The sequence below is a fragment of the Manacus vitellinus genome, unplaced genomic scaffold, assembly GCF_001715985.3.
Source record: "Manacus vitellinus isolate BGI_N305 unplaced genomic scaffold, ASM171598v3 scaffold_5_pilon, whole genome shotgun sequence".
In the NCBI taxonomy this organism is placed as follows: Eukaryota; Metazoa; Chordata; class Aves; order Passeriformes; family Pipridae; genus Manacus; species Manacus vitellinus.
Window position 1 is genome coordinate 34,817,659 of NW_021940682.1, and position 26,726 is coordinate 34,844,384.

Here is a 26,726-nt window from a genome sequence, read left to right on the forward strand (position 1 = left end):
CCAAACTATTATGTCTTTAGGTTACTCTCCCTTCACAGATATATTTATTCTTCTTGTTATTTACAGCTGGTTCTTCCCCTTGCATATAAAATACATTTACATCCCCATAAGTATAACAATCCTTAAACCACTATGAACTGATTGTATATGAATAGCTATGTGACAGTCAGAAAATTAGTGTATATCAGTCTAAATTATCAACAGAAACCATGAGATAAACGTACATAGTTTTTCTGTATATACAGTATATTCCTGGTTCAGCAGGGGGCTGTAAAGTTCAGATCCACAGTGATGATCATCATAGCAATGGCACATTGTAAAGTCTTACAGGTACAGCTTTCTCTGTATTACCACTTTTGGGTTGTTGTTTGTTGGCTAATTAATGATTTTTCAGTTGGTCTTTGCCAAAGGATGAGTTAGACCTGCCATAATGATTTCAGGTATTAGACTACAGGTAGTTCTGGAGGTAGTTCTGTTGGAACTCTCTGTGTTGGTTCCCACAGTGTGACTGTTTCTGGTACAAGTTATTATTTGAAAATCCTTTTTCTCTTTGGTTTCTCCTTTCCCTTCAGGTCAGGAGAATTCTTGAACTTAATTCATTGTCCATGAGGTAAGTGATTGGAGCCCACTGAAAAACGAAATAGCATAGTGGACAAACAATGTCTCTGTTTTGTTTTTACCAGCTGTTGCTGAGGTTCTCCAGTGACTGTGGTCTTGATAAAGGCTTTCCATTTTTATCCATTATGTCTCTTTTGTGAAGAAGCACAGAAGTTTTTCTGTTAAGGAGCTTCAATAGTGGCCGGAGTCAGAAACAAGTGGGACTAGAATCTAATAGAAGAATGAAATGAAAATGTAAGAAAAGTACTACTTCGTAATTTGACAAATGCTTTGTCATATTCTTTCTGTTGGTTCACAGTAGCCAATGTTTCACATAACACTGTTATGGGAGGACTTATATAATGCTAATGTTGTAAAGACATTGAATAGTTGTTTCCATTTTGGAGGAAAGAAACCTGGCCTCTGCCTTCTGTTCTATTTTTATTTTGTGCTCTTTTCATATTTTTGGAAGACACTTCATTAGTGTTTCCCAGAAATGTCTAACCATACACTGGAGAAAAGCATGTCTGCCTATGACTTTCTATGGAAGCCTGGTTTGTAAGGCCTTTTCATTTTTAACTAGTGTAAATACTTTCTGGCACTGAAGAGAGGAAATCTGTAATTGGGGAAGAGAAGAATGATGAAGAGAATGTGCATGTCCTTCCTTTTAATTTAAACAATCTTTAACTTAGGCTTCTGTCCAAGAAATACTTTCTTTGAAAAATGAAACCAAATCTGTTGTTTCAGAATTATGGAATATTTTGAGTTGGAAGGGACCCATAAGGATCATTGAGTCCAACTCACAACTCTTAAGTGAAAGGCCCATAAAGAGATTGAACCCACAGCCTTGGCATTATTAGTACCATGTTTTAACCAACTGAGCTATTGGTAGCTTCAGATTTTTTGATTTAGATTTTTTTTAATAGATTATTTTTCTTTTTTAAAAATTGTGTTTGATTAATAACTACATACTAATAATTAGGAACTTCTATATACTTATAAATACAATCTTCTACAAAAATTGGATGCCCCTCACCCCAGCAAATAGTAATGCTGACGACATTAAGTAGTCATATAATAAGAGGGTACAACTCCTTGGTTTTCTTTTTACCAGCATAATAATTTATAGTAGTAATTTTCTGTGACGGTTTTAATTTGCCAGTTTAATATGCAGTGATCTTGTCATGATTATTGAACTAGGTCTAATTTTTTCCCTTTCTTTGCCATTTGAGGGCACTTCCTCATATCTCTCAGTGCTTTCAAGCCTCTAGCACTTTTTCTTTCTTTGAGCACAGCCATCATTTTGCCATTCCAGAATACATGTTGACCTCCAACACCAGGCTTTCTTGGTGGGTCTAACTGATTTGTGTCCAGAGTTGAATAAAACAGACAAAATCCAAAGTTATTTTTAATATTAAGAATCAAATATAGTAAACTATAAAATGGATTTTAAAACACAACCTGTCCTTTCTATCTTATCTCTTGCATTTGCTAGCCTGGGTTGGTTTGACTTCAGCAGTTGCTCACAGATCTAACATAATAGCTTTTTCAGAGAAAGCTAAAGGACTAGAGCAACAGACGCCATAATCATTAACGTTGGTTATTAAAATAGCATCGTATCCCTTCATGGTTAACTCCATGTGTTCAGTTTCTCTGCTAGCCTTCAATACTATAAAGCTTTCAGACTGAGCACTGCCTACCTCCTTTTTAATTTCAGTCTTGGCGGTGATGAAGGAGGTTTAAAACCTGCTCAGATGGCCTAGATCTGTCAGAGAAAAGAGAGTCGAACCCTTCACATAACCATTGCAGATACTCTGAAATTCACTTTGTGAATCTCATATAATAAAAGCTCTTTAGGTGGCTGATTTTGATTGAAAAGGTGAAGGTGGAACCACCTTTCAGCATTTTCAGCTACTAATAAAACTTGTATTTGGAATTTACCTTTTCACTGATATTATCAAATCCAGAAGCTGAATAACAGCCACAACTGTGTTTTACCACCACCTTGTGTTACTTGATTGGCCTGAATATCTTTTTCCAGCAATTAAATTTTATGACTTGGAATGATACAGCTAGGCATAGCAGTAGTCTCGTAGGTCTCATATTATTATGTTTCTCTGCCTGTTCAAAAGTATGGTAGTAATTTTATTTTCGGAAGTTATTCTTTTTAATCTTGAAGCCTCTGCTCAAAAATGTATTAAACTCTCTGGTATTTGGAGAAGCATAATAATGGTGTATCATCAAATAAAATTCCTGAACTAGCATACAGAATCTGAAAAAAAGACCTTTCTAGACATCTCCCTCTCTTTTTCAAAAACCCCCAAAACCCCACAAGCTACACAAGATTAAAAGTAAATACACCTTTAGCTGTGATTAATTTTGTTGTCAGATAATGGACCTTGCAAAGCTACATTCACAGTTACAGTATCCTATTTTAATGGCAATAGAAACTCCTTCTTTAGAGACTGGAGTGATCTGTGAACAGAGTAAAACACTTTGCTTGTCACCTTGTTCTGGCTTTGTGAAGTTTAAAGAAGAGTCCAGTGCTGCTTGGTTTTAGGTGTTGGAAATTTGGTCATAACCTACCAAAAAGGACAGTAGAAGCAGGATTCAGCTTGAGATTGACACCTGAAATAGTTGTTCAGTTGCAATGGTCTACATGTGAGGTATTTGCTTTAGCTTCATAGTCAAGTGAGATCCAGGGTAGGGTTTGAGTGCTTAATGTAATTTAAAACTCTCTAGAGCATCTTGTCTGGTCTCCAAGTGCTACTTCAGATGGGTGCAGAAGCCTGTCTGAATCAGATGCAAGATACCTTGCATCACATCTGCCAACTCCTTGTCTTGGACATCTCAGATAGTTCTAGATGGTTATGTTCAGGCACTGGAATCCTACATCTATAGGCATGTAGAATGATTCTACTTGCTTTAAAACACATACCTACTTTGGATGAACTGAATTGTAGTTGAAGTCACAGCAAGTTGGTCAAATTGAATAACTTGCCTCAAAGGTAGAATTTTAACTAATTGTAGCGAACATTTTAAATGTGTCAAAGTATTTAAGATACTCGAATAGAGTTTATAGCAATGTACCAGACCAATAACATGTCAGACATAATTTTTTTCTCTGTACTTGGCGCTGGTGAGGCCACGCTTTGAGTACTATATCCAGTTCTGGGCCTTTCGCTACAAGAAGGACACTGATGTGCTGCACTCTATCCAGAGAAGGGCAATAAGCTGGACAAGAGTCTGGAGCACAAGTCTTATGTGGAGCAGATGAGGGAGCTGGAGTTGTTCAGCCTGGAGAAGAGGAAGTTTGGGGGGACCTTCTAGCTCTCTACAACTACCTGAAAGGAGGTTGTAGCTTGGTGGGGGTCAACCTCTTCTCCTAGGCAAATAGTGATAGGATGAGAGGAAATAGCCTCAAGGTGCACCAGGGGAGGTTCAGGTTGGACATCAGGAAGAATTTCTCCGTGGAAGGGGTGGTTAAGCATTGGAACAGGGTGCCCAGGGAAGTGGTAGAGTGACCATCCCTTGATGTGTTCAGGAAACAACTGGATGTAGCACTTAGTGCTAAAGTTTAGTTGGTAAGGTGGTGATCAGTCAAAGGTTGGACTTGATGATATTGGAGATCGTTTCAAACCTTAATGATTCTATGATTTAGTTAACTGAATTTAGTACTTATATTTCAATGTCTAAATTCAGGTGCAATAATCTCAAACATATTGGTACCTATATTACTGATATACGCATTTGGATGATACATGATACTCTCAGGCACGTGGTGACTCTTGGGAATGGTCCTGTGTGGGGTTAAGAGTTGGACTCAATGAGGGACCTTGTATGTCCCTTCCAACTCTGCATATTCTGTGATTCTGTGATAACAGAAAGAATAATAGCATCACATACAACAATTATGACATTAATTAACCTTGGAGGAAATTTCTGCTAAAACTGTTATTTTAATATCTTTTTTTTTGTTTGACTTTACTGATGTAGTCTAATGCAAAATCCTAATGTGTAAAAATATACCTCTCCTCTCCATTGAAAATCTGGATCTTCGGCTGAGGTCTGAAAAATCTCACAAGTTATGAGCCCACTAGTCAAACCGGATAAGCTAGATTTATTTTTTCTGGTAATTCTTAGAGAAATAAATAATCAGAGCTTTTTATTAAAATAGTAGTAAGAAATAAAAAAACCTGATTTACCTACTTCTTGGTTATTTGCATGGTGGCTTTTGTAGGACCTTTATCAATCAGGATACATATATACTGTGTTTGTAGGGAATATCTGTCAAGAATCAGAAAGTGCTTTTTCCATTTTAAGTGGATTGCACTATTAACTTGGGTTCGCCTATTTACATTAAATTTTAAGCTTTGTCTTTGTAGATTTTGGCAGGTTTTGTTTCGATTGCTATATAGATGTATTTATAATCAGCCTCCATTTCTGGAATAAAAAAGGAAGGAGATAACGGAACTTTGGAAGCCCTTCTAAATGTTTCACCATTCCTTTCCTCACAAGCCTTCTCAAATGAGTACATGAGCATCATTCCCTAGAAAAAATTTTGCTGCTGTTACTTAGTTCTTCATACAGTTTCATTTCCTCTCCATAGCAGCACAGAAGAGAGCATCAGAAAAACTCTCAATTAGTCTTGACTTCCATCCTACTTCCAGTTTAAATGTAGACTGGGAAGTCTACTTTCTGGAGAGCTCACTTGTTTCTTTGTAGTGTTCATCTGACCTGCTGAGCTCTCTCAACAGGACTGCTTAGTGCTATTGGGAATGAAACTTCAACATGAGGAGATAGCAGATATTACCTTGGGTGATGCAACTGTCTCAGAGCCAAGAAACCAAATCTTCCCCAGTCAAAGCATTTTTTGGACAGGAGGTCTGCATTTTCAGCTGATGTCTACCCATGGTACTTTATGTTAGGGTAGTAGAATTCTTAGAGCTTCTACTGACCTCAGTTATAATTTGCAGTTCTCCAGCTGGGAACTTCCTGTGAGCACAAAGTAAGATTGAATGTGCAAATTGTGATACGGCCCGCATAACTTACTGTCATTTATGCATGTAAAAAGCTCATGTGCGTACAATTCAGCCCATATGCTGAAAAAAACAACACTGTATTTTAAACAAGTTTCCTAGTTAAATCAAAATTAAACTACTTGTTAATCTACCTGCCCTGAAGACTCCCCTCTCTCAGATCTGTATGAAACCCTTCTCTGTACTAAGTAGGTCAAAGTTTCCTGGAGATACACCTTGCTTAAAAGGGTGTCATGAGGTCCTGAAAAAATGAGATGAATGTTATTAAGGTTTGTATTCAGCAAATACTCTTCAAACAATCTTTTCAAACTAGTCTTCAAACAATCTTTGCCAAAATAATGTTTTTTCACACCTTTACTATAATGATATCTTCAATGGGTTTTATTTCCAAAGACTTCTGCAAAACATTCCCAAGAGAGAGAATTTTGCTGATTGCAAGTAATGTCTTGTGTCAAATTTCTTTTTCCCATTTCTTTCTCTAACATTTAAGTGGCTTCAAGCCAAATGTGATTTAAAACATTTTTAGGATGTGATCACTAAACAAAATGTTGTAAGAACATGTTGTTGTGTCCTCAATGCAGAGAGGTTGAGTTGGCATTTCTAGTTCATATTATTTAGTTTAGTGACTGTAGCTGTTATGCAGTATAGGTGACAAGAAGGTCCTTTGCCTTTGTGCATTAGTTAGAAAGCTTAGTTAGCCAGGGGATGCTGTTGTGTCATCTACAAGGTTGGACCTTGGATGCTTGAGAGAGCTGTTACAACCTTGAGATAAAGAGATGTGGCTCTTTCATGCAAAGACCGATATTCAATGCATTTTGAGTTGTGGCATTCACTGTTTCAATTCCTAGTGAAACAACCTTGAAGCAATAATCACATTAGCTAATCCAAAGTATGAATCACTTCTGGTCTAGACAAAGCTAACAGGATAGCTGCATGTTATTCCGAGGACCAAATCTGAATTTTCTGCAGGTGCTTTTGATTGGTCCATATGTCTAAACTTGGGCTGCAGACAGAAAAAGTTCAGCTGATCAAATGTCATGGTTTAGGAATGGTGCTCCCCAATTAGTGCTCTCACTGAGACTCTTCAAGCCACCTGCCACTCACTCACTCCCCCTTCCCCTCCTCCTGCAGTGGGCTGGAGAGTTGTAGGCACAAAAGGGTTGATATATACTGGAAACAGCAATGAAATAAGAAAATGAATGGTAACAGCAACAATACTAATGACAGAGAGTACAAGAAACAAATGATTCACGTGGAAATCCCTCAATAATAGACAATACTTGACCGCTCCCTCCCTTAAACTGTGCTGACCTGGAAGGGAGCCCCTGCTCCACCCATGAAAAATGATGTGACGTGGTATAGGAAAACCTCTATGCCCTAGCTGTTTGCCCTTCTGGCTACTGCAAAAATTAACCCTGTCTTGGCCGGAATCAGGACATCAAACTTTCAGATTTTTCTGTAGTTGAGGACTAACAGAATTGATCCTTCGTATGTGTTAAATTTTTTGAAATTCTACAGAGAAATGCTTTTATGACCTTGCTTGGAATTATTGAAAATACTGTATTTCGATCATAGTTTGGACAGCAAGTTTCACAACTGTGGAAAATGAGAGCTTGAATAGCCGTGAAGTTACCTATGATGACCTAGACAGTTTGTATTGACCTGTTTTAATGTTAAAGGAAAAAAGTATCTCCTTTTATGAATCTCACCTCATACACATTCTGTTTGATTTCATGACATTGCTGTATTATTGATGCTTCTGCATATCAGAAATTTACCATCCTTTGTAGGGGGTATTTACTGTGTGTCTCATAGCAGGTGCAGTAGAGCATTACTGAGTGCCAGAGATCACTTACACAAATTGGAACACCTCATCCTGTAGGAAGATTGGTAAATCAGGCTTTGGATTTGTTTTAGGTCTAGGCTGAAGGTGCTGGTTTTCAACCCTTCAGTTTGAAGGACTGAAATTTCTTCAGAAAGAGAGAAGTTGGGTCTGAGATGTGTTCTTTGACACGAGACTGGTTAAGTTTGAAGAAAAACATACTTTGTGGGAGAGAGCATTCCTCATTTGGAAGCTGCTTGAGGATAGCAGACTCTTGGCAAAAGACTTGGCACTCTGAATAATACTCATCCTAACACTGAGTACTCCAGCACAATGTGCAACTCTTGTGCTCTGAAGCCGAGTAAGTGCTTTCAGAATCTTTACCTAGTCAATTAGATTATCCACTTCAGTTATGATGTGTCCTTCAAAGGGTCTAGAGAGAGACAGTGTTCATGAGAGGGGAAATCTGTGGAAAAAGGTCATCCTCCTATTATCAAAAAGTGTTTTATAGTAAACACAGGGCCCAAACAATTGAACCTATGCATCTTCAGAGAGTGCCAGATAGAGGAATGTGACAACATTTAAAAAACCAAACAAACCAAACCCAACACACATTGTTTTTCAGTGCAGAGCTCAAGACCTATTTTTAGAATAAAATCTGCCCTTGATGGTTAACTTGAAATACAAACCAAAACATTAAAGATGCCTTTCTTTTTTTGACCTTTCCCACTTCATACTTCTCAGCATAATGTTGTTTACAATGTAAATATGTTTAAGTAGTTTAGGAACAAGAAGCAAAACATCAAGTTCTGGAAAGAGCAGAAAAATGATGTGAAAGTTTTGGCTGCCCTTCAAAAACCCTAAATCCACAAAATCTTAGATCAATGAACTTACCTCATCTAGACACTTCTGAGAGGAAATGTTGTATGTACGGATCTGTGGCCTAAGCACAGATGTTTTCTGAACCATGCCTATGAAAAATGGATCAAATACTAGATGCCTGGAATAGAAGACTGTTGATTAAAAAAAATGTTTCCTTTCTATTTTCAAAATAAATGGGTTGTGATTGCTATGGAGATTATGGAAACAGATTTTTTTTGTGATGTCCTTGAAGAAGAAGTTATATATAGTGATTTTTCTTTGTTTGGATATTTTGAGGACTTTAGATATAACTGTCAAAAGAAAAGTAGCATGATAATACGAAGGACCAATAATAAGCTACTGTTGATTAGAGTTTTTTCTTACTATTGAAATGCTGTGGCTCACCTGCTTTGATTGTTACAGAAGAGGAAAAGAGACAGATTCTCTTTTGAGTGCTCTTGGAATATTTATTTATGATTCAGCCTCTATCCAAAATTGTAATTTGGGGTGTGGGAAAAGTGATTTCCGAAGTGATGGATGACATTTTTGCATGAAGCCAAACAGATAACGGAGCCCTTTTCATTGTTGCATTGAGAATTCAGTGAGAGCTGTTGCAAGGGTGGTATGACAGAAGCAACTCTGGCACTATAAGCTGATGATTGTGTCCAAATTCAACTACTTCTACCTGGAATTCCCAGGATAATGGTTTGCATAGGCAATGCCAGCAGCTGAAAGGAACACAAAAATTTTGAGAAGAGTCAGTGGGGGAATGGAGCGACCAAGTAGGCTACAGGGTCCAGCACATCAGTAGTTTTTGCTTGGAAATGTGTTTCAAAGGCAATACAATTTACTAATAAATAGGCTGGAAAGGGGTGGCAGATGACACAACTTCTGTTTCTAGTACTTCTGATCTCAAATACAAGACTTGTACTGATATGTAAAAGGAAAATTGTCTAAAGTTATATCTGGCTGTAGAATTTGCTGGCAATTGAATGTGTGGAGGCAGAGGTGTGTGTGGCTGTTCCCATCGCCCTCCCATACACCACTCACGTCAGTGTTTAGCTGCTTTGTTTGCTCCCCACACAGAGCTGACCTTGTTCTGGCTGGCCTTGTACTTTCTCATTTCTTTGTCTGTGTTAAAGCCAGCTGGTTCTCTCTATGGAAATTCACAGCTAGGACCTTTCAGCAGATGTCAACATGGCTTCAGCAGCTCTTCTCCTCTGCCCTTCTGTGGCATTATTAGACTTTTACCCTCACATTACAAAGTGAAAGCTGGGTTACTCAACTTCCTTGAAGTGTGTAGCAATTTGAAGGCTATTTATAGTTGAACTTCAGAGCATATGGAGTGAGCATAGCCAGAATATTTATGACCTCCAGATCGCTGCCCTTTCTTCACTCAACCCCCAGATTTGCGTAAGACATTGTAGCCTTTTATTTTTGAACCAAGATCTGTCCTGGTGCATACGGCGATTATACAAAAACATTTTCTTCTGGAAACTGCAGCTAAGTCAGGCTGCTTTGCAGAAACATAACTTCGTAGAAGTTTTCACACAGTTTATAACAAGATTATAACTGTGAGAAGGGTAATGTTTGTTCAATGTGTAAGGGAGACTAAAATCAGGTTTGAGAGATGGTATCACCTGCAAGACATGCTGAGAAGTGAAATAATAACATTGTCAAGGGGGTGCAGCAAGTGATGTCTCTATCTCTGCCAGCTTTAGTAAAAGCATTTGACAGTATGTACTTGCTACACTTGTTATTGCATGTGAATTCTTGCTGCTTTAGCAAAAGGTGGGCTCAATTTGCACCAAACCAGGTGCTGAGACCTCTTTTAGGACATCTTGCCTATGCCAGTGAGTGAGCAGAAATTCACATGGCTGTCCAGCCTCTGAAAAAGGCTAGAAATCTTATGCTGTAATGTCACAGGGAAAACAGTCATCTTGGCAAAGCTTTCTACCTTTTACAGTTCAGATTCTAAAACTACTTTCTGGCAACTTGTAACATTCTTAAAGACCTCAGACCTATGTTTGGATCCTCAGGGTTCAAAAACTCCATCAAAGGCTTTCTAAATGTGCTGCTTACAGAAGTGACAAGGCTTTGCGGTCTTTGTACAAATACAAAGCTGGGCCAACGATGTTTATATCTGTGTTTATTTTCATATAGAACTTTTGCTTAAGATTTTTAAAATTAGCAAGAATCTTGACAGAACTTCATGTGGTAGTCTTTCTCTGAGTACTTGCACTATTCTGAGAAAAAATAAAATCTTTCTAAATGGACAATAAACCTAACAGCATGGAATAATAAGTGGCAATGATTTTTTTGAATGAGTGTATGATTTTGATGGGCATTTTGAGTGTCTCATCCACTACACTAGAAGAAATCTGGGTGAATGAATTATCTATACAGAGGGCTTCTGACGTGACCTTGTTTCCCCTGGGTAGGGACACATTCTTGAAAGTATTTTTCAAACAGAAAAAAACAATGAGTAAAAATTGTCCTTCCTAGATAGGAGATGGATTCCTCTTGTGGTATAAATTGACTGAGATTCCCAATGAAAGCTAAAAGTGGAAAAAAAATAAATTAACCACTACCTGAGTTTATCAACGCTACTTAATTTTCATGCTTTTGGAATATGTCCTTTTTCTGATAAGGAACTGAATAAAAACCTTTTCCTTTAAGTTTTCCTCCAAAGTCAGAAATCTGTTTTGGACTTCAGCATGAACTTTTTAAGATAACAGCTATGGTGACTAAGGTGGCCTTTTGGTCGTGGAAAGTACTTAATTTCAGGTTCACTTTATGTGATCATTCTGGAATGGAAGACTGCATAAAATTGTCAAAGAGGCATTGTGGGACAACTTCTACATTCCCTGGCTAGTTTCTTACCATCTGTCTGCAGTGTTGTGACCGTCTCTAGTTAATTATTCCTTCAGGCTCACAACAGATCCTGTACCTTCCAAGGTGATGCCCTGTGGAGGCTATGGTTGTCTTCAGGCACTTGGCAGAGCATATTCTCTTGGGGATCTCACTCAAACTCTGTAATTGAAAATTATGTCACCACTCCTAGGTGTTTGTCTCAGATGCCTAGCAATGTGGGTTGTAGTGAATATATCACGACATGCTTCCAGAATTGTTTAGGCTTTTTTGAGTGTAGTTGATGACAGATTTTTTTTTATGATTCAAGGTGGTGCTACTGATCTTTGTTTGTCTGAGGTTGCATCTTAACTACCTGAGACAGCAGTAAGAGGACTGGTGCATCCAATTGCAAACATTCAACCCAAATAAGGTGATACTGTGACCTAGTGTTTCCTCCCATAACAAAATTAGAGAACAAGAATATTAATTACAAGGACGGAAGCCTTAGTGGTCTGTTCAGAAGTACCCTAAAATGTTCTTTCTTGATCTCCAGATGAATATGACAGTCAAGTGGCATGTGTCATTCATAATGTTTGGAGAGATCAAGCTTTGTAGTATATCAGCTGTCTTCCATACAACTAGGGATCAGGGAATTTTGAAGTGCCCTAGGTTGGACAGAGTGACGAAAGAGAATGAAAGAAATCCCAAAGTATATATGGAAGGAGGAGAAAAAAGAGGAGAACCAGGCTGGGTCATGCCTGAGACAGAGGGTGTTCTTTGCATGGTTTGTGGTTGAGCTGCAGAACTGCTTGCTGCAAGCTGTTGTGGACTCTAAAAGTTTATATGACTTAAGAAATGGTCACTGCCATGAAAAGTTCCTATTAAAAATAAAAAATGGCTTCTCTGTCTGAGGAATTAAGTGAGATGTAAATTACTAGAAATTGTGAGCATGGGGAAATTATCACTGCATGTTTACATGCTCTTATAAGGAGCATGTAAACATGCAATGATTCCTGTTACAAGTTCTTAATAAAGTTACAGAAGTTATAAGCTTCTTAGAAGGCTCATTCTGTTGATGACTGTTAGAAACTATTTATGGGAGGAGATGTACTTTCAGTCTGATCCTGTACAATTGTTCTCAAGAGCAGCAGACTGGGTTTCCAGCGTGAGACACCTGTAAAGAGCAGATTGTCTTCTGCTAAGGAGAGGACTCTCTCATGTCTGATTTCTGTGGATCATGAAGTAAAGTAAAAGTCCTCAAAAAATATGTGAATTCTGAGTGATATGTTTTTTTGACACAAGAGGGTGGCCAAACAACTTTAGCTTTTTACCTGCTAAGGATGATGCCTGGTATAATTGCAGGTTGCTTGGGCCAAATTTGCTTCCCATAACATCTCAGTCCAAGATTTGACTCTGTAGGAACTGCCTCTTTGAAGGGTTTGTGAGCTTACTATTTGGGAGAATTTTTAAAAAAATTTTCTTTTGTTTCTCTGATTAAGTGTGAATGTGAAGCATGATATGCAGGCCACACATGGTCTCACCACCAACTAGGATAGAAAGTGTTACACCTCTGTGTTGATGTTTCGGGTGTTGATTTTCTCTACTACTAGAAGTTAATTTTGAATTATTTTAAAAGTATCATACCAAATATTTCTATTTAATTTTAAACACAGTTTAGGATGCTAATTTAGACTGACAAAACCTTGCTGTTTCTTAACTGTAAATGTGATTCATGTTATTTACAAATTTTTCAAGACTTTGTTGATCTGTTTTTCAAGGTTCTGTTACTGAGATGAAAGCTAACTCAAACCAGAAAGTATCAGTGACAATGGTGGGAAAACCTCCCACTCTAGACAGAAGTCTCACTCTAGACAGAAGTCCCACTTGAAAAATACAAGGCAGAAACCAATTTTTTATCAGAAAGTTTAGGTTAAGAAAAGACCTCACAAGCTTAGACTTAAGTTTCTGTTGTGCTCAGTCAAACATGGGTGGCACAAACGTTTCAAAATGCTTTGTCTCAGTGAGTGGGGTTTCACATTTTGGATTAAGTTTTGCTTTTTTTTTTTCTTGTGTGAAAAGCTCTTGTGTGTTGCATATAGTTTGTCCAAGTACAGATCTAAGATTTCATCATACCTTATGAGATGCAAGAGTAAGCATCTTTAAATACTTCGAATGAAAGCTTGAGATTTTTATTGCTGTCTCTGTGATTTAGCCATGTAGGTCTTATGGAAATCTTCCAATGGACTTTGGAAATCAATACCTCAAGAGTGACCAGAGCATGAAGATGTATGTATATGCATTTCTTATTTATGCATACCATGACAATCATACTGGAATGGAATGACTTTTTCCCATCTCAACCTGCTGAGTTCCCTTCAGAGCTACATTAGGAGTTTTCCCCTGTCTTTTACTGCATTCTCTCCTGATTTTGATTTGTCAAATGTAAGATCACCAGTGAGGTTGCTCTATAGATGTCATAACAAGAGTTCTATTTACATGTGACAGTTTGCTAATCTTTTATGAGTCATTACACTTGTTTTGACTTTGTATCATTACCACAGAATAGAAAAATACCATTGAGTATAATGTTTACCTCACCTCTTCTACAGCATTTATACACAGTCCTTCAAAAAGAGAATGATAGAAAAGATCAGTTAACAACAGTATGAAATAACGTAGCACTGACATTTGGAGATTGTAATTTACACAGTGTAACCTTTTTATTTTACATATTCTGAAATATATTTTCACTTGATTTACAGGTTTAGTGATGTTGTAAGAAGAGGCTGAAATGTGAAATGGGATGCAATCTGGGAAACAGATTTAGTTGGGGATAAAAAGGGATTTTGAAAACATAAAAATGCTCATAGTTTTTAAGGGAAACATCCATGCACTCAGGACCACACAGAATTTTCTAATGTTATAGGAATGAAATTACTTGAATTTTACTTTGAAATTACATTTTTCTTTTGAAGTGACCTGAATTCAAAAATGATTGAAAAACACAACACCAAAACTGTCAAAAATGCCCTTTTGAATTAGATGAAACTTACGAGTTTAAACAGAATTTTTGTAATTCTTGTTTGCTGAAGAGAATCCTGTTTTTTGTTTTATTCTAATTTTTTTTCCACTTTATTACCTCATCTACAAACTCCAGTGTTTGTACAGATCTACTGAAGGTAGATTATGTAGGGCCTGGCCCTTTTGTGTTAATTTAAGCAAATACAATGGGATTCTTTTTCCTTATATGTGAAAATCACATGCCATTCTTTTTTTTGTACCTTTAGGTAGTGATGCAGTTGCTTGGGGACTAGCTTATATACCCTAGTGTTACTTCTAAATGAATTCTCTTCCAAAGAACTGTGCTGCAGGGTGAAAAAGAAAGGTTTTGGGGAACTTTTCTCCCTGTTCCTTTTCACTTACTCTGAAGATGATCTTGGAATATATAAAACCTTACAGTGCACAGTACAGCATTTCCATCAATGTCCTATTCAACAATTATTAAAAGTAAATATATAAGTCATGGCACTGTACCATATTGCACTCCTACGATTAGTTAATTAATCATCTTACCTTCTAAATTCTTTAAAGTAAAGTTTCTTGTACAAAGAGTATAATGCAAATAATTCAACCATGGTACACAAACTTTTGTTAAAAGTACCACTAACTCAAATAAGTCTGATTTGCCAAAACATCAAGTCATTTTGTAGAATCTAGATTTTTCTTAACATTGTTTTGGATTAAGAGATGTTCTGCGAATCCTATGAACGATAATTTTACATCGTAATATTTTTATCTGTGATCAATAATAGATCTTATGGAATTCCACAAGGAACAGTATCACTGAAGAATTATTTTTTAATCCATTTAAGAGATGCTAAACTGATTTTGTGTAATGTATTTTCATCAGTATGTCAGACAGTGCTGTGTCACAGGTCTAACTATGCTATATCATCTGAATTTGTAAATATCCAGCTTCTGAGAATATATGTCTAATCTAGAAAACATTTAATATGGAGTTATTTAATGAAACTGAATCTAATAAAATCTAGTTTCTAATTGAGGAATTGGTCAAATATCTCTAAATCACTTCCAAGCAGACATACCTTATAGCTGCATAACCTGCAGCTTACGAGTCCTGCAGATATCTTATCTTTTATACAGAATAGTAGAGAGACCTCTTATTTTTCTATGTGCATTGCTTCAGCCCAACTCAGTCCAACTTAATATGAAATAGCATGATGTACTGAAAAACTGTCATTATTTTTAGTGAGTGCATGCTAATTTTAAACATGGCTGTAGGCGGGAGTATTTCATATGGTGTGCATTGGCCAACCTGTATTGCATGTTTCTGTCATCGGCCTATTTTAGCAAGTGTCTCACCTAAGATTGCCTCAAACCTGGAAGATTTTATGTTAGACTCCTAATTTTCCTAGTATATTGACATTCCCTGGCTTTAAGCTGAGCTGTCGCTAATTATAAATTACACTTCTTGTATTCCATTTACAGAGAAAGTGATCAGGAAACACTCATAAAGTATACTTTTTTTTTTTTAGTAAGTATATAAGTCACCTCAATGCTTAGAACTTCCTGTACAATTATTTTCAAATATGCTCATGAGTGTGTTTGGTGCACAGATTTAGAAAAGGCTTCTGCTTGGATACTTATATTTATTGAATGACAGAATGAGATGTCTCAGTAGAGGAGGGGGGAAACCAGATATATTCCTCTGCAAATTATTCAAGTTGACAGAAGAATCACCGAAGAGACAAAACTTGTCACATCTTATATGAATTTAGACTGACATTTATCTAACCCATCTGCACCCATATCCGTATTAAATGATTCATAGCACTTACAGACATTCTGTTTCTAACTAATCTGTTTCAAAGCTTTTTAGTTCCTTGTTATCTAAACTTGAGAAATTCTCTGAATTTTCCTGGCATAATCCTAGGCTTTCTGAAGAGGATAAAGCTGTTGATTACAGAGGCTGTATTCCACTGCTCCTTTTGTCTACTTTCATTTTGAGCATTTACCAAAGAAATATTTGTAGTTCAGTACAATAGATGAAAATGATCTGCAGACTAATGTTTTTCAGTAATAGTTTTGATATTGTTGTGTCAGCATTGCTATTCTAGCGTGAAAGATAATCTCATCTTTCCTGAAACTCCTGACGTATTAATAAAAGCAAACCAAGAGAAGGGAAAATTTATTTGCTCTTCAGAAGGCTCTCTAAGTCTTATAAATTCAGTTAAATTTATGGGGCAATTTACAAATAAAAGATAATATGCATCTGTATAAACCAGTCAAATAGTTTTCAAATAGTGATCTTGTTTAAATAGATCTGCATAGTCTATGTTCCATCGCTAACATAACCTGATTGCAGTTTTCTGTGGGGGGCACAACGATTATTATAAACTCCTTACATCTGAAGTTGCATTTTGTTATTTAAGGTTTATGGTTAAGATTATTATTTTTCTCTGTTGGGTTGTTTTTTCACCTTTTTCTCTCCTTAATTTTTCTCTTTTAGAATGTGGGTTTGCTGCATAATCTCATGTTTCACAAGAGTGTGGAAAGCAATTAAGAATACTTTTGGACTGGTTTGGCTCACAAAAGCCTTCTCCTGAGATAATTTCAACATGCTGAAAGCAATCTCTGATTCTTGGCAGCAGAAAGAATTGAACCTTTTAAAAAGCAGGCTCCCAGTAAGCACAATTATGTTATTCGACCAAGCGAAGGTTGAATTTAGCCTCTCAAATAAACAACTCTGCCAGCTGCATCAGTACTGCACTGGTCCCAAATTCCCACGTCTTTGATCTGGCATGGCAAATTCATGAAGAGGAAAAGGCGAGACTCTAGCATTTATTTGATAGTCTGTCAGATGGAGTACAGGCAGAGGGAAACCTCTATAGTTCCCTGTAATGTTAGGTGGATTCATGTGGAGATCATGGAGACAGTAAAGCATTTGTCCCTAAGTTTATTTCTATGTATTGTCTCTTGGACTCTCTGCACCTTACCAGTCCTCCTGCCTTTTACTTGCTTTCTTCTGTACTAAGACTCCCGCTTTACACACCTTTGTGTGAAAGCATTATAGACTGTGCCTGTGTGACACGTCAGAGGGAGCAGTAAGCAGTGAGATAATCCCTGAGTCCTGGTTTCAGGTTGTGTGCAGACTCAGGAAGCCCAAGCTGACGTGGCATACATGGTTCTGCTGGTGTTTGTTTGTTGTAGGTTCAGAGGAACAGAAACCTGGGTGATGAAGTAATGCACTGCTGTGTTGGAACTATCTCATTCTGAATTTTATGACTTCTAATAATACTGTAATCAGGCTTTGCATGATATTCATAGAAAAAAGGATAGCTATGAATGAAATAAGCAATTTGTGCATTTAGTATTTCTCCTAATACTGAATTCTCACTAAATATCCTCACAGATAGTCTTATATCCAAATATGAGAATCTTAGTTCTTGATTTCTTTCCTCCTCCATGAGCAGCACTCATCTTGGACAAGAAACTCCATTTTAAGTTAGAGAATTTTCAGCTAAACTAGGAGAAGGAGAGATAGAAGCTAGCTAAGAGATGAGGAAACTGAATCTTTATTCCTAAATAGAATCTTAAATTTTTTTTTTTTAATTTTTTTTATTTTGTTATTTTGCAATTTGGTTCCCTGCCTGTTTCCCAGTAAACATGCTAATTTTTCTTAGGCACTGTGTAATGATAAATCTCAGTCTGAGTGAAATGGCATACAACAAAGCTTTCCAGCAAGGAGTGTATAGCAGATCTAAGCTCCTGTATACTGGAACACCTTTAGATGCGTTCTGCTCCTAAAATGCTCTTTGAGAGGAACAAAAATTCAGTGAAGTATCAAAGTTACTCAGAACCACTGTGAGACAGCATGTCAGTGCAGCAGAGGACAAATTGTCACTGACTACTTCAGAAATCCAGAAGTCATTACTTTATTTTAAAAACTTAATGCAATTCCTTTGTTCTAGACAGCTATTGTAGTCCTCCTGAGGCTTTTCTATGGTCAGTTAGGACCACTGGACATATCCAGAGGGCAGTTCAGAGCGTTCAGATTAGGTGCTTTGAAACATCCTTCAGGTGATCTGTACTTTATCCTCATCAGTCTTCAGAAATAAATCTTTCCTTTAAAGGGTTCTACTGAGAATGCCTTAAGTTTTGAAGAGAATTTTCTGTCAGCTTTGCAGGACTCAACAATAATGATCACATCTCTCTCTAAGGGTATGCTCCTTGTTTCTTTTGTCTTTTCCATCTGTAAGAGGAAATCTGAACCAAATAGTCAAACTTTTGCAGAACAACACTAAACAATATGACTGTGGATTGAGTCTTTTTTTTGTAATTCTATTTTAGAATCAACCTAAATAAACTTTGTATTTTTTTGAGCTTTGTGGTTAAAGTTTTAAAAATATATCCAATTGAAACATCTCACCTTGTAAAATGTACCAAGTTGCATGCAGAAAATAGAAGTTATGGTGGCAGCTTCATATTTCAGATCTTCCTTGTTGAAATTGTTATTTCACCGGGCCTCTTTGTTTGTTTGTTGGTTTTGGTTTTTTGTGTGTGTGTGTGTGTGTGTGTGTTTGTTTGTTTGTTTGTTTGTTTTTTTACTTACTCCCTGGGTAAGAAAACAAAAATTTTTATTTAATTCTCTAAAAAGAAAAGGTTTTCCACATTTAGTAATTTTTAAGTTTTATTTCAAGTATTCTGTGAATGTTTTATGCAGGATGGAATACAGTAGCAGGTCATCTTCTTCTGATGGGACATGGAAATTCATATTTAATGTTCTTAACAGAGTGACTGGTATTTCCATTTGATTTCTGCAGTCCATAAAAAGAAGCTGACCTCATTCCCTCTTCTTCTTCACGGCAGTATGTTTCTTACACTCTGAATTGCTGAAATGACCCTTACAGGGATGCTTCAAGGGCACACAGTAGAACCGAGGAGAAAGATTGGATCCTTTTTCACTAAGGACAGGGATTAGGTGAGAGTTTCATCGAAGACAGAACTGAGGTAGAGAATCTCTTGGATCTTATAATTAGGTTAGTGGACCTTAGTATCAAATTAAGAAGGACTTAGAGAAATATTATGAATAATCAGTTTATCAGAGGGGACCTCTCCATATAAAAATCAGAGCAGTCCTGTGTACTTGATCTGAAGCAACAACAGCTCACATCTACACATGACCTGTCCAGGAATGTGAGAGGATCTCACATTTAAGCAGTGTACCATGACAAGGGAAATGGAAATAGATGAGTTTTGAACTGTATTTCCAGAATACATATAAGCACACAAAAGCAATCCAAATTGGATTATATATGTACTTAAAGACTTTGTGTCCAGATATTGTTTTATTCATTACATTTGTCATGGGGATACATATTACACAGAGAAAAATGTCTTCAGTCTATTGGCTTAGACGCAGGGATGCAGAGGTAACAGAGCAAGTATGCTGTTGAGTTAAATTTTATAACTTCTACTGGTTAAATTTTTTTCCAGGGTGCGATTATGATGGTGATTGTGGCTCAATAGTGTTAAAAAATCAGAATGCTCCAGAGAGTGGGAATAAGATTTGCAGTTTCCAGAATGAGTGATTTTTTTTTCCCAGGAATTAGTGAAGGTTGCCATAAAGCTTACTGCAGTTTATGTAAAAGTAGTTTAACTGTTTATATGTAAGATGTGTAGTGGGGCACATAATGCTGTCATGCATTCCAAGAGTTCTTGAAATTTTCGGTTGCTAATTTCATCATAAGGAAAAACCCAAGATGATTAATGAAGTAGAATATGCAGTGACTAATCTCTATGAATACAACAACATGAACAGCAAAATAATTAAAGAGTGATCCTGGAACAGAACAGATATGCACCTTGGTAATGTGAATGTTCGTGTGCATTCTTCCTCTTCTTTTAGTTGAGAAAATAACTAACATTAGCTGAAAAGGGCATCAGTTTCTTTGTGGTCAATGAATCCTCAAACTCTGGAATATCCTGATGGTTTTGAGGGTTATCATTACGGTGCAGCTGAAAGGGGAGTAATCTGTTATGTGTATGACTATTTTCAAAATAGCAGCAAAACTTCATTAGGAATATTTGGCAATGTGTAAAGTGCCAAAATGGAAGTATCTGAACATTTATAGTAAATCATTATTTGAATTTACAAATGCTAATTTTAACATGGATAGACATAACTCTGTTTTCAAACTAATGGAAGCTATTTGCATCTAGTTATTTAACCAGCATATATGCTGCACCCTATAGGAAAATAAGGAAGAGACAGGTTATGACTTAGTCTTAGGGCCATAGGATCGTGGGGTAATTCAGGAGAAGGGGCCTCAAAGTCCACTCCTACTCAAAGCAGTGTCAGGTCTGAAGTCAAACTGAATTGTACAGAACTTTATCTAGTCTTGTCTTGAAAATATCCAAGAGGCTGGACAACCTGCTTCCCTGCCTGACTGCCCTTAAGGGTGATTTTTTTTTCGTTAAATCCGTTCTGAACCTCATGTCCTCATGCCATGAAGAGTTTGGCTCCATCTTCTTGTTAACCTCCCTGTACGCACTGGCATGCTGCTGTTAAATACCTCCAAGGTTTTTCTACACTAAATAAGCCCTGGTTCCCTCAGTCTCTCCTTGTAGAACAAGTGCTTCAGCTCCAACCATTGTGGAGGCTCTCTGCTGACCTTTCTCTGGTTTGTCCGTGTCTTTCTTGTATTGGACACAGTTAGATGAGGTCTAGTGAGTGCTGAGTGGGGGATTAAGGGAGGATGATCCCTTCTCTTGATCTGCTGGCTGTGCCCCTGCTAATATGGCCCAAGAGGTTGCTGGCTGTCCCTCCTGCTAGGGCTCAGGGAGGGCCCTGCTCAGCTGCCCACTGGGGCAGTTTCTGCAGAACTGCTTCCCAGCCTGTCCCTCCCCATCCTGAGCTGCAGCAGGGGGGCTTCCTTCCATGGGGCAGCACTTGGCTTTTCTCCTTGCTGAATTTCTCATAGTTCTTTTCAGCCCATTTCTCTAGCCTACCTTCATCTCTGTGAAAGACAGCTCTGCCTTTCAGCATATCAGCTGGCCCCTCACTCTTAGGTGTTAATCTGCAAACTAGATGAACATGGACTCCACTGTCTCCTCCGAGGCACTGATAAAAACATTAAGCAGGACAGGTCCTAGGCTAAATCTCGGCAGTATTCCATTTCTTACTCACCAGGGTCTTGGACCCCACTATTGCGTGGTCAATACAGCCATGGCTGCCACCCACTGTCCCATCCCAGGCAGCTCTACCCTGTCAGTGAACAGCAGATTCTGACACCCAGAACCTGTATTACAAAGCTCTCCCTGACACCTTCAGTAATCTTGACTGCTTGTGTCCTGCCATGATGCTCTTTTAGCAGACATCAAGGAATCTTGAAAGCTGTAAAATGAAAGTTTTCAATCACTTCTCTTAATCTAGTAAAACTGTTTAGGAAGTTAATTTGTTGGTTTTTAAGACAAGAAAATATTAAGGAATCAAATGAAATTTTCTCTATAATTCTGTAATAAATCGTCGCCGATATGAAGATATGAATGTTTCCCTGTTCAGTATTTGCTTTTGTATGCTATGTGATGATCAACCCCTTTCAATTTTTGTCTTAAGAATTATGAAGATGCGAATGATGGAAAGCTACTTTCCATGATTGAATGCTACTGGTATCACTTTTACAATATGCAAGATTTTTTTTTATTATATGGTTATAACAATTATGACAGTCTGATGTTATGTATAGAGAAGTTTATGTCATAACATATTCATTTAAATGCAAGTAACAGTAAAGAATCAATGACAAATCATTTGTCTGTAAGCATAACTTTCCTTTGAAAATGAAAAATGAAAAGGAATTTTCATCCAGTGGTATAGTTTAGTTCTGAAGCACTGTCTTTAGGTTTTGATTTCTTTATTGAAATTATGTTAGTCAAGAGTCAGTACTGACAGGTTGAAATTCTGTAAAGATCTGCGTATGGTTCGTTGGTATGAGGAGCAGAGTGCAGGTGGACTGAGCAGAACAGGTATGCTGCTTCAGGAATTTTGGTCCAGCAAGTGTTCTGGCTTGAGCTCCTCATTCACTGCATTTTTTAAACCTTGGGGAATAGAATACGTCAACTCCTGCCTCAAATTCAGCAGTGAAACTAGTGTTTTCCCTATGTAAACAGACTTGAATAGATTACAGATACCAGCCAAATATTGGTTCTGTTAAGACCGAGTTTCAAATTAATTTTAGTTGTCTTTGTAAAGAGCTTTATGAATAGATTTAAAACCCAAAATATATTAGAGCTGATAACTAACATTTAAAATAATAAATTGAAGCTTGTGATTATGTAATTGTATATTCGAGGGTGGCAGTAATATACATTGGAGAGAAACTATATGATCCCAATGGCATTTCTGTTCAGAATCTCTTAAAACATAATATTTTCCATAGTTTTTTATTCATAAGAGGTTGTCACTATATTCCCTTAACGTATTAACTCTTAATAGCATTCTAAACAATAGTTGGATTCACTGCTGTTGCTAATTTACCATTTTTTAATAGGTAGTTGTTATTGCTGACTAATAAACGTTTCATGTTTGGAAATTGCTTCTTTTGCTGATCTTTTCATTAAGTGAAGTGGTTGCTTAAAGGAGATTCTGAAGAACATCAGTTTTTCATGGGGTAATAGTTACATTATTCGTCTTGCTAAATTAGATAATTAAGAGGTTTCGAGTGTGAGAAAGACAAGCATTTAAATAGTTTTCAGGATTCTTGGGTGAATTTTTCATTTCATCATGAACAGTTTTTAATTTGAAAAACTGTACATAAAAAATAGAGAAAAATTTTATGTTGCAGAAAAACAACATCAACAATTAAAGTTTATAGAAGGCTTCTAGACCATCACGTCCTGTGAAAGCAATTGACTTTAATTTGTAAGAACATATTTCAAACAATAAAGTGTTTTTCGTAGAATCTTCTGTTTCACTATAAGCAGAATTTTGTAGCTTGCTGCAAATGGTGCTTGATTTAAGTTGGTAGGGTGTAAGTTTAATGCTTGTTTTTTTTCCCTATGTATCACGCTATTTCAGCTTTTGGACAAAGCTGGTTCTTTTTTGAGAGAGAAAAAAATCAAAAGACCGAGCTGATAACAAGCCAGACTTGCACATGACACTGCTTTATGTACTAAATTGTTCCTACAGCTTGAGTATTGACTTAATTTGCCCTTCACAAATATGCAGTCTTTGTTAATGTGTTGTTTACAATGTGTTAATGTTCCCACAAAGCCTACTGAAGTAGAGCAGATTGCCCCATTGCATTAGTACAGGATTCTGTTTTTGAATAATTTTATTTCATATCAAACAGCTTTTTTGCTCTGCATCATCAATGTAACTAGTATTTATTGTTTTATAAAACAGGTTGTTGCTGTTTCCCATTTGTCATTTTTCTGCCTTGCTGACTCACTCCAGCCCTTATTCTACTGTCTCAAACCATTCACACTCTCCTAAAGATTTTGCAGCTAAATGTAACAGTTTGCCTTTATGTTCAGTTTTTTGCTCAGATATCATGGACAAGTGAAGTCATACCGGGGAGGTTGATTCAGGCTACCACCTGAATACAACTTCTGTCTTTATGTAGAGAGGAGTAAGCACTATTTTCCCATATTTACTCAGTTCAGAACAGGAGAAATTTGTATTTCTTGTGTTGTTACATAGCATATAGGAGCCGTAGAGACACTGTAGCCAGCAGACTTGTAGCAGGTGCTTTGTAACTTGTAACTATGCTTTGTGATGACTCCCTACCTGGTTCGGTGTCTTTGCTCCTTAGGTGATGGTATATGGCATCAATATATTAATATCATTCAGAGGGGTACAAGCTCATCTGCTCTGCATGAAGAGATTCATGTGCTTAAAGCTAAGAATATGTTTAGATGCAATGAATAGTTATGAATTTGTTCAGGTGCTGGGCAGAGGTATATGTATGAGGACACGTTTTCTGCTCTTGCCATGTGTATCCGGTGGTGCTGTAGGAAAATATATGAGGGAGATTCCCAGTGTAATGAATATATTTTACCACTAGATGGTATTGTTATATGAGATTAAGTATTTGCTTTGTGCGAGGGGATGCTGAAGGCAAGAGGACCTGTAATGGCTGTTAGTCTTGTGGGAGGGTGCCAATGGCAGCTTCTGAGTGAAGGGCAGATGGCCCCAGGAATAAGGCTTAGCAGTTAATTAAACCATAAGGACTTAGGATTTTTTCCACCCTGTAGCTTTTAGGTTTGTTTGAATAATGCAAGTCTTTGTAAGTAAGCTCAGTGTGTATGCTGACAAAACAGTGGAAATTGGGGAATATCCTCAGTTGCTATCACTGTTTTCCATGGTATTTTACATCTTGCCTCCGCTAAGGATTTGATTTTCATTAGACACGTATCCGTTTGGCAGAGTACTTTTTCAGGAAATACTGAAAAGGGAAGGGAAGATACCTGCATGATCATGGACTCGAGAAGATACGACTTTTAACCTGAGGCTGATACTCATGTGCTACTCATTCCTTAAAAAATCCAGGGGGGAAGGAATGGGTGATGTAGCCATTTAGCCAAGTTGTTATTATGTATCCCATTTCTTAAGGAAAAAGATAACAAGAATTAGCAGCTCTTAATTCTTTGGTTTCTTAGGACGCTTTGTTCTCTGAAGTACCAAGAAAGTCTGCATGAACTGTTTTATCAGGTTGTTGTGTGAAAGGCATTAATCTCTTAGCTCGGAATAGGGCAGCAGTTCTCAACACAGCAAAATAGACTGCTGCTTTCATTTGAAAAACTGTACATTAAAAATAGAGAAACATTTTGTATTTTTTTTATAATGACTTTGACACTTCCTTACAGCTTTGTTTTCTTAAAATTGTTGAGAGGAAGCATTTTATATTTCAACTGATTTGGAGTTTAAATTGCTTTTTCATGACAGGCTTTGTTTGAAAATCTGCTGATTTCCTGCTTGAGTCACAGGCAGATGTATTGCAGGGGCTCAGTGCTGTGACTGACGTTTACATTGTTCTTATGTTGTTGCTGTGGCAGTGCTAAGATGCTGCAGTCATAGACCAACCCCTATTTTCCTGGGAGCTGTATGAATCCATAACAAAATAAGGTACCTGCCCCAGAGTTCATATTAGTTCATGTATTTAGAAATATAGAAAACTGTATTCAGTTCAAAAAAGTGACAGTGAACTGAATATTTTTCAGTCATGGTGAGCCTTCACAGAGCCCTCCCCAGTCACAGCAGTTCACACTAATCTTAGGGGAGATACAAACGCAGAACTCACGGTGCTGTAAGGAGAAGGTGGAATTCCTGATGCTTGTTTCTCAGTGATGCTCTTCGTTCCTATTAGACTTGAAGATGTAGCATGTTTACAGTCTATACTTTTCCGACTGCCTCCCTGGGTGGATGGCAGCAGGCTCATGAGCAACCATTCACAGCATACATTTGGTCTTTTTTCCCTTTTGGCATGTGGTGCTGCCTTGAAGGTTCTCTCTGTCTGCAGTGAACATCTGCCATTGGGTCGGGCAGGCAAGCCCCCGGCGCTGTCCATGTCATGCCAACTATGCTCGTGGGATGCTGCTGGCTTCCTCTGCACAGCAGCCAGGTCTGCTCTTGAGAAGAGCCTCCAGGATGCTCTGAGAGACATAATCATCTCATGTGTTACAAGCGAAGTAAAACATGATTTAAAGGACTGGGTTCCCAGCAGGTATGCACCACTCCGATTCTTATCCCAATGGAAGACCCGGCAGAGGAAATTTGATATCAAACTCAGAGTGATTTACTAGGCTAAGATGGACTGCAAATAGCAAAGTCTGAAACAGAAATGTTGCGTCGTGTGATGCCGCCAACCAAACTGTACCAGACAAATATATTTAATATAAAAATTCATCAACAGTATTTTAAAATGTCAGTGTAGAGTCGTGACGACCGATAAAGATACAAGGAGTCAGTTATGTGCAGAAAAGATGTCTTTTGTCTTTATTTTCTCATCTGCTTTTTTATACCCCTTGCTAGCAGCAAACAGTATCCTTATTTTAGGTAAGCAAGCTACAGTGTTTTCATTGGCTAGGATCTATGGGCGATACATTTGGCAAAGCTCAAGGCCTTATTGCAGTTCCCACATCCTAGGCCTACCAACTTTACAGTCTGCCTTTGTTTTCTCCATTAGGGCTGCATACTGACTCCTTATCATCAAGGATACACCTGAAAGTTTGCCCAGTCGATATCTTCATTCTGGGAGCTAATAGACCCTCTATTAACCCCTTCAATTCCTCCTTTCTGTAATTGTGCTAGAAATATTGCCTGCGTTGTCTTTTGCAGGACTTGTAAACTGTTATCATACTAATTTCCCATATCAGTTTCTTCTTGCCTTTTCTTTCTTGTATAGTTTTCCATTGAATGGATGGTGCTGCTTCTTTTTCCCTGGATTTCATTTTGCTTCTTGTTTCAGTTAGATTCATGATTTCATTAGCACAAATGAAATCTACCTTTTTTTCTGTGTTTTGCCAACTTC

At 37.5% G+C, this 26,726-nt stretch overlaps 1 protein-coding gene across 6 annotated transcripts in view; it reads left to right on the plus strand.

Annotated features, from left to right (window-relative positions):
• Window positions 1-763: 763 nt before the first annotated feature.
• Window positions 764-26,726, plus strand: part of TAFA2 (TAFA chemokine like family member 2) — a 165,313-nt gene continuing 139,350 nt past the window's right edge. For 5 of the 6 annotated variants that reach the window (XM_018080724.1, XM_018080721.1, XM_018080722.1 and 2 more), the window contains exon 1: window positions 764-852. In XM_018080724.1, coding sequence (XP_017936213.1) covers window positions 845-852 — 8 coding nt within the window. In that variant the 5' untranslated portion in view covers window positions 764-844. The remainder of the gene's footprint in view (window positions 853-26,726) is intronic. The other variant, XM_008926537.3, reaches the window with a different exon arrangement.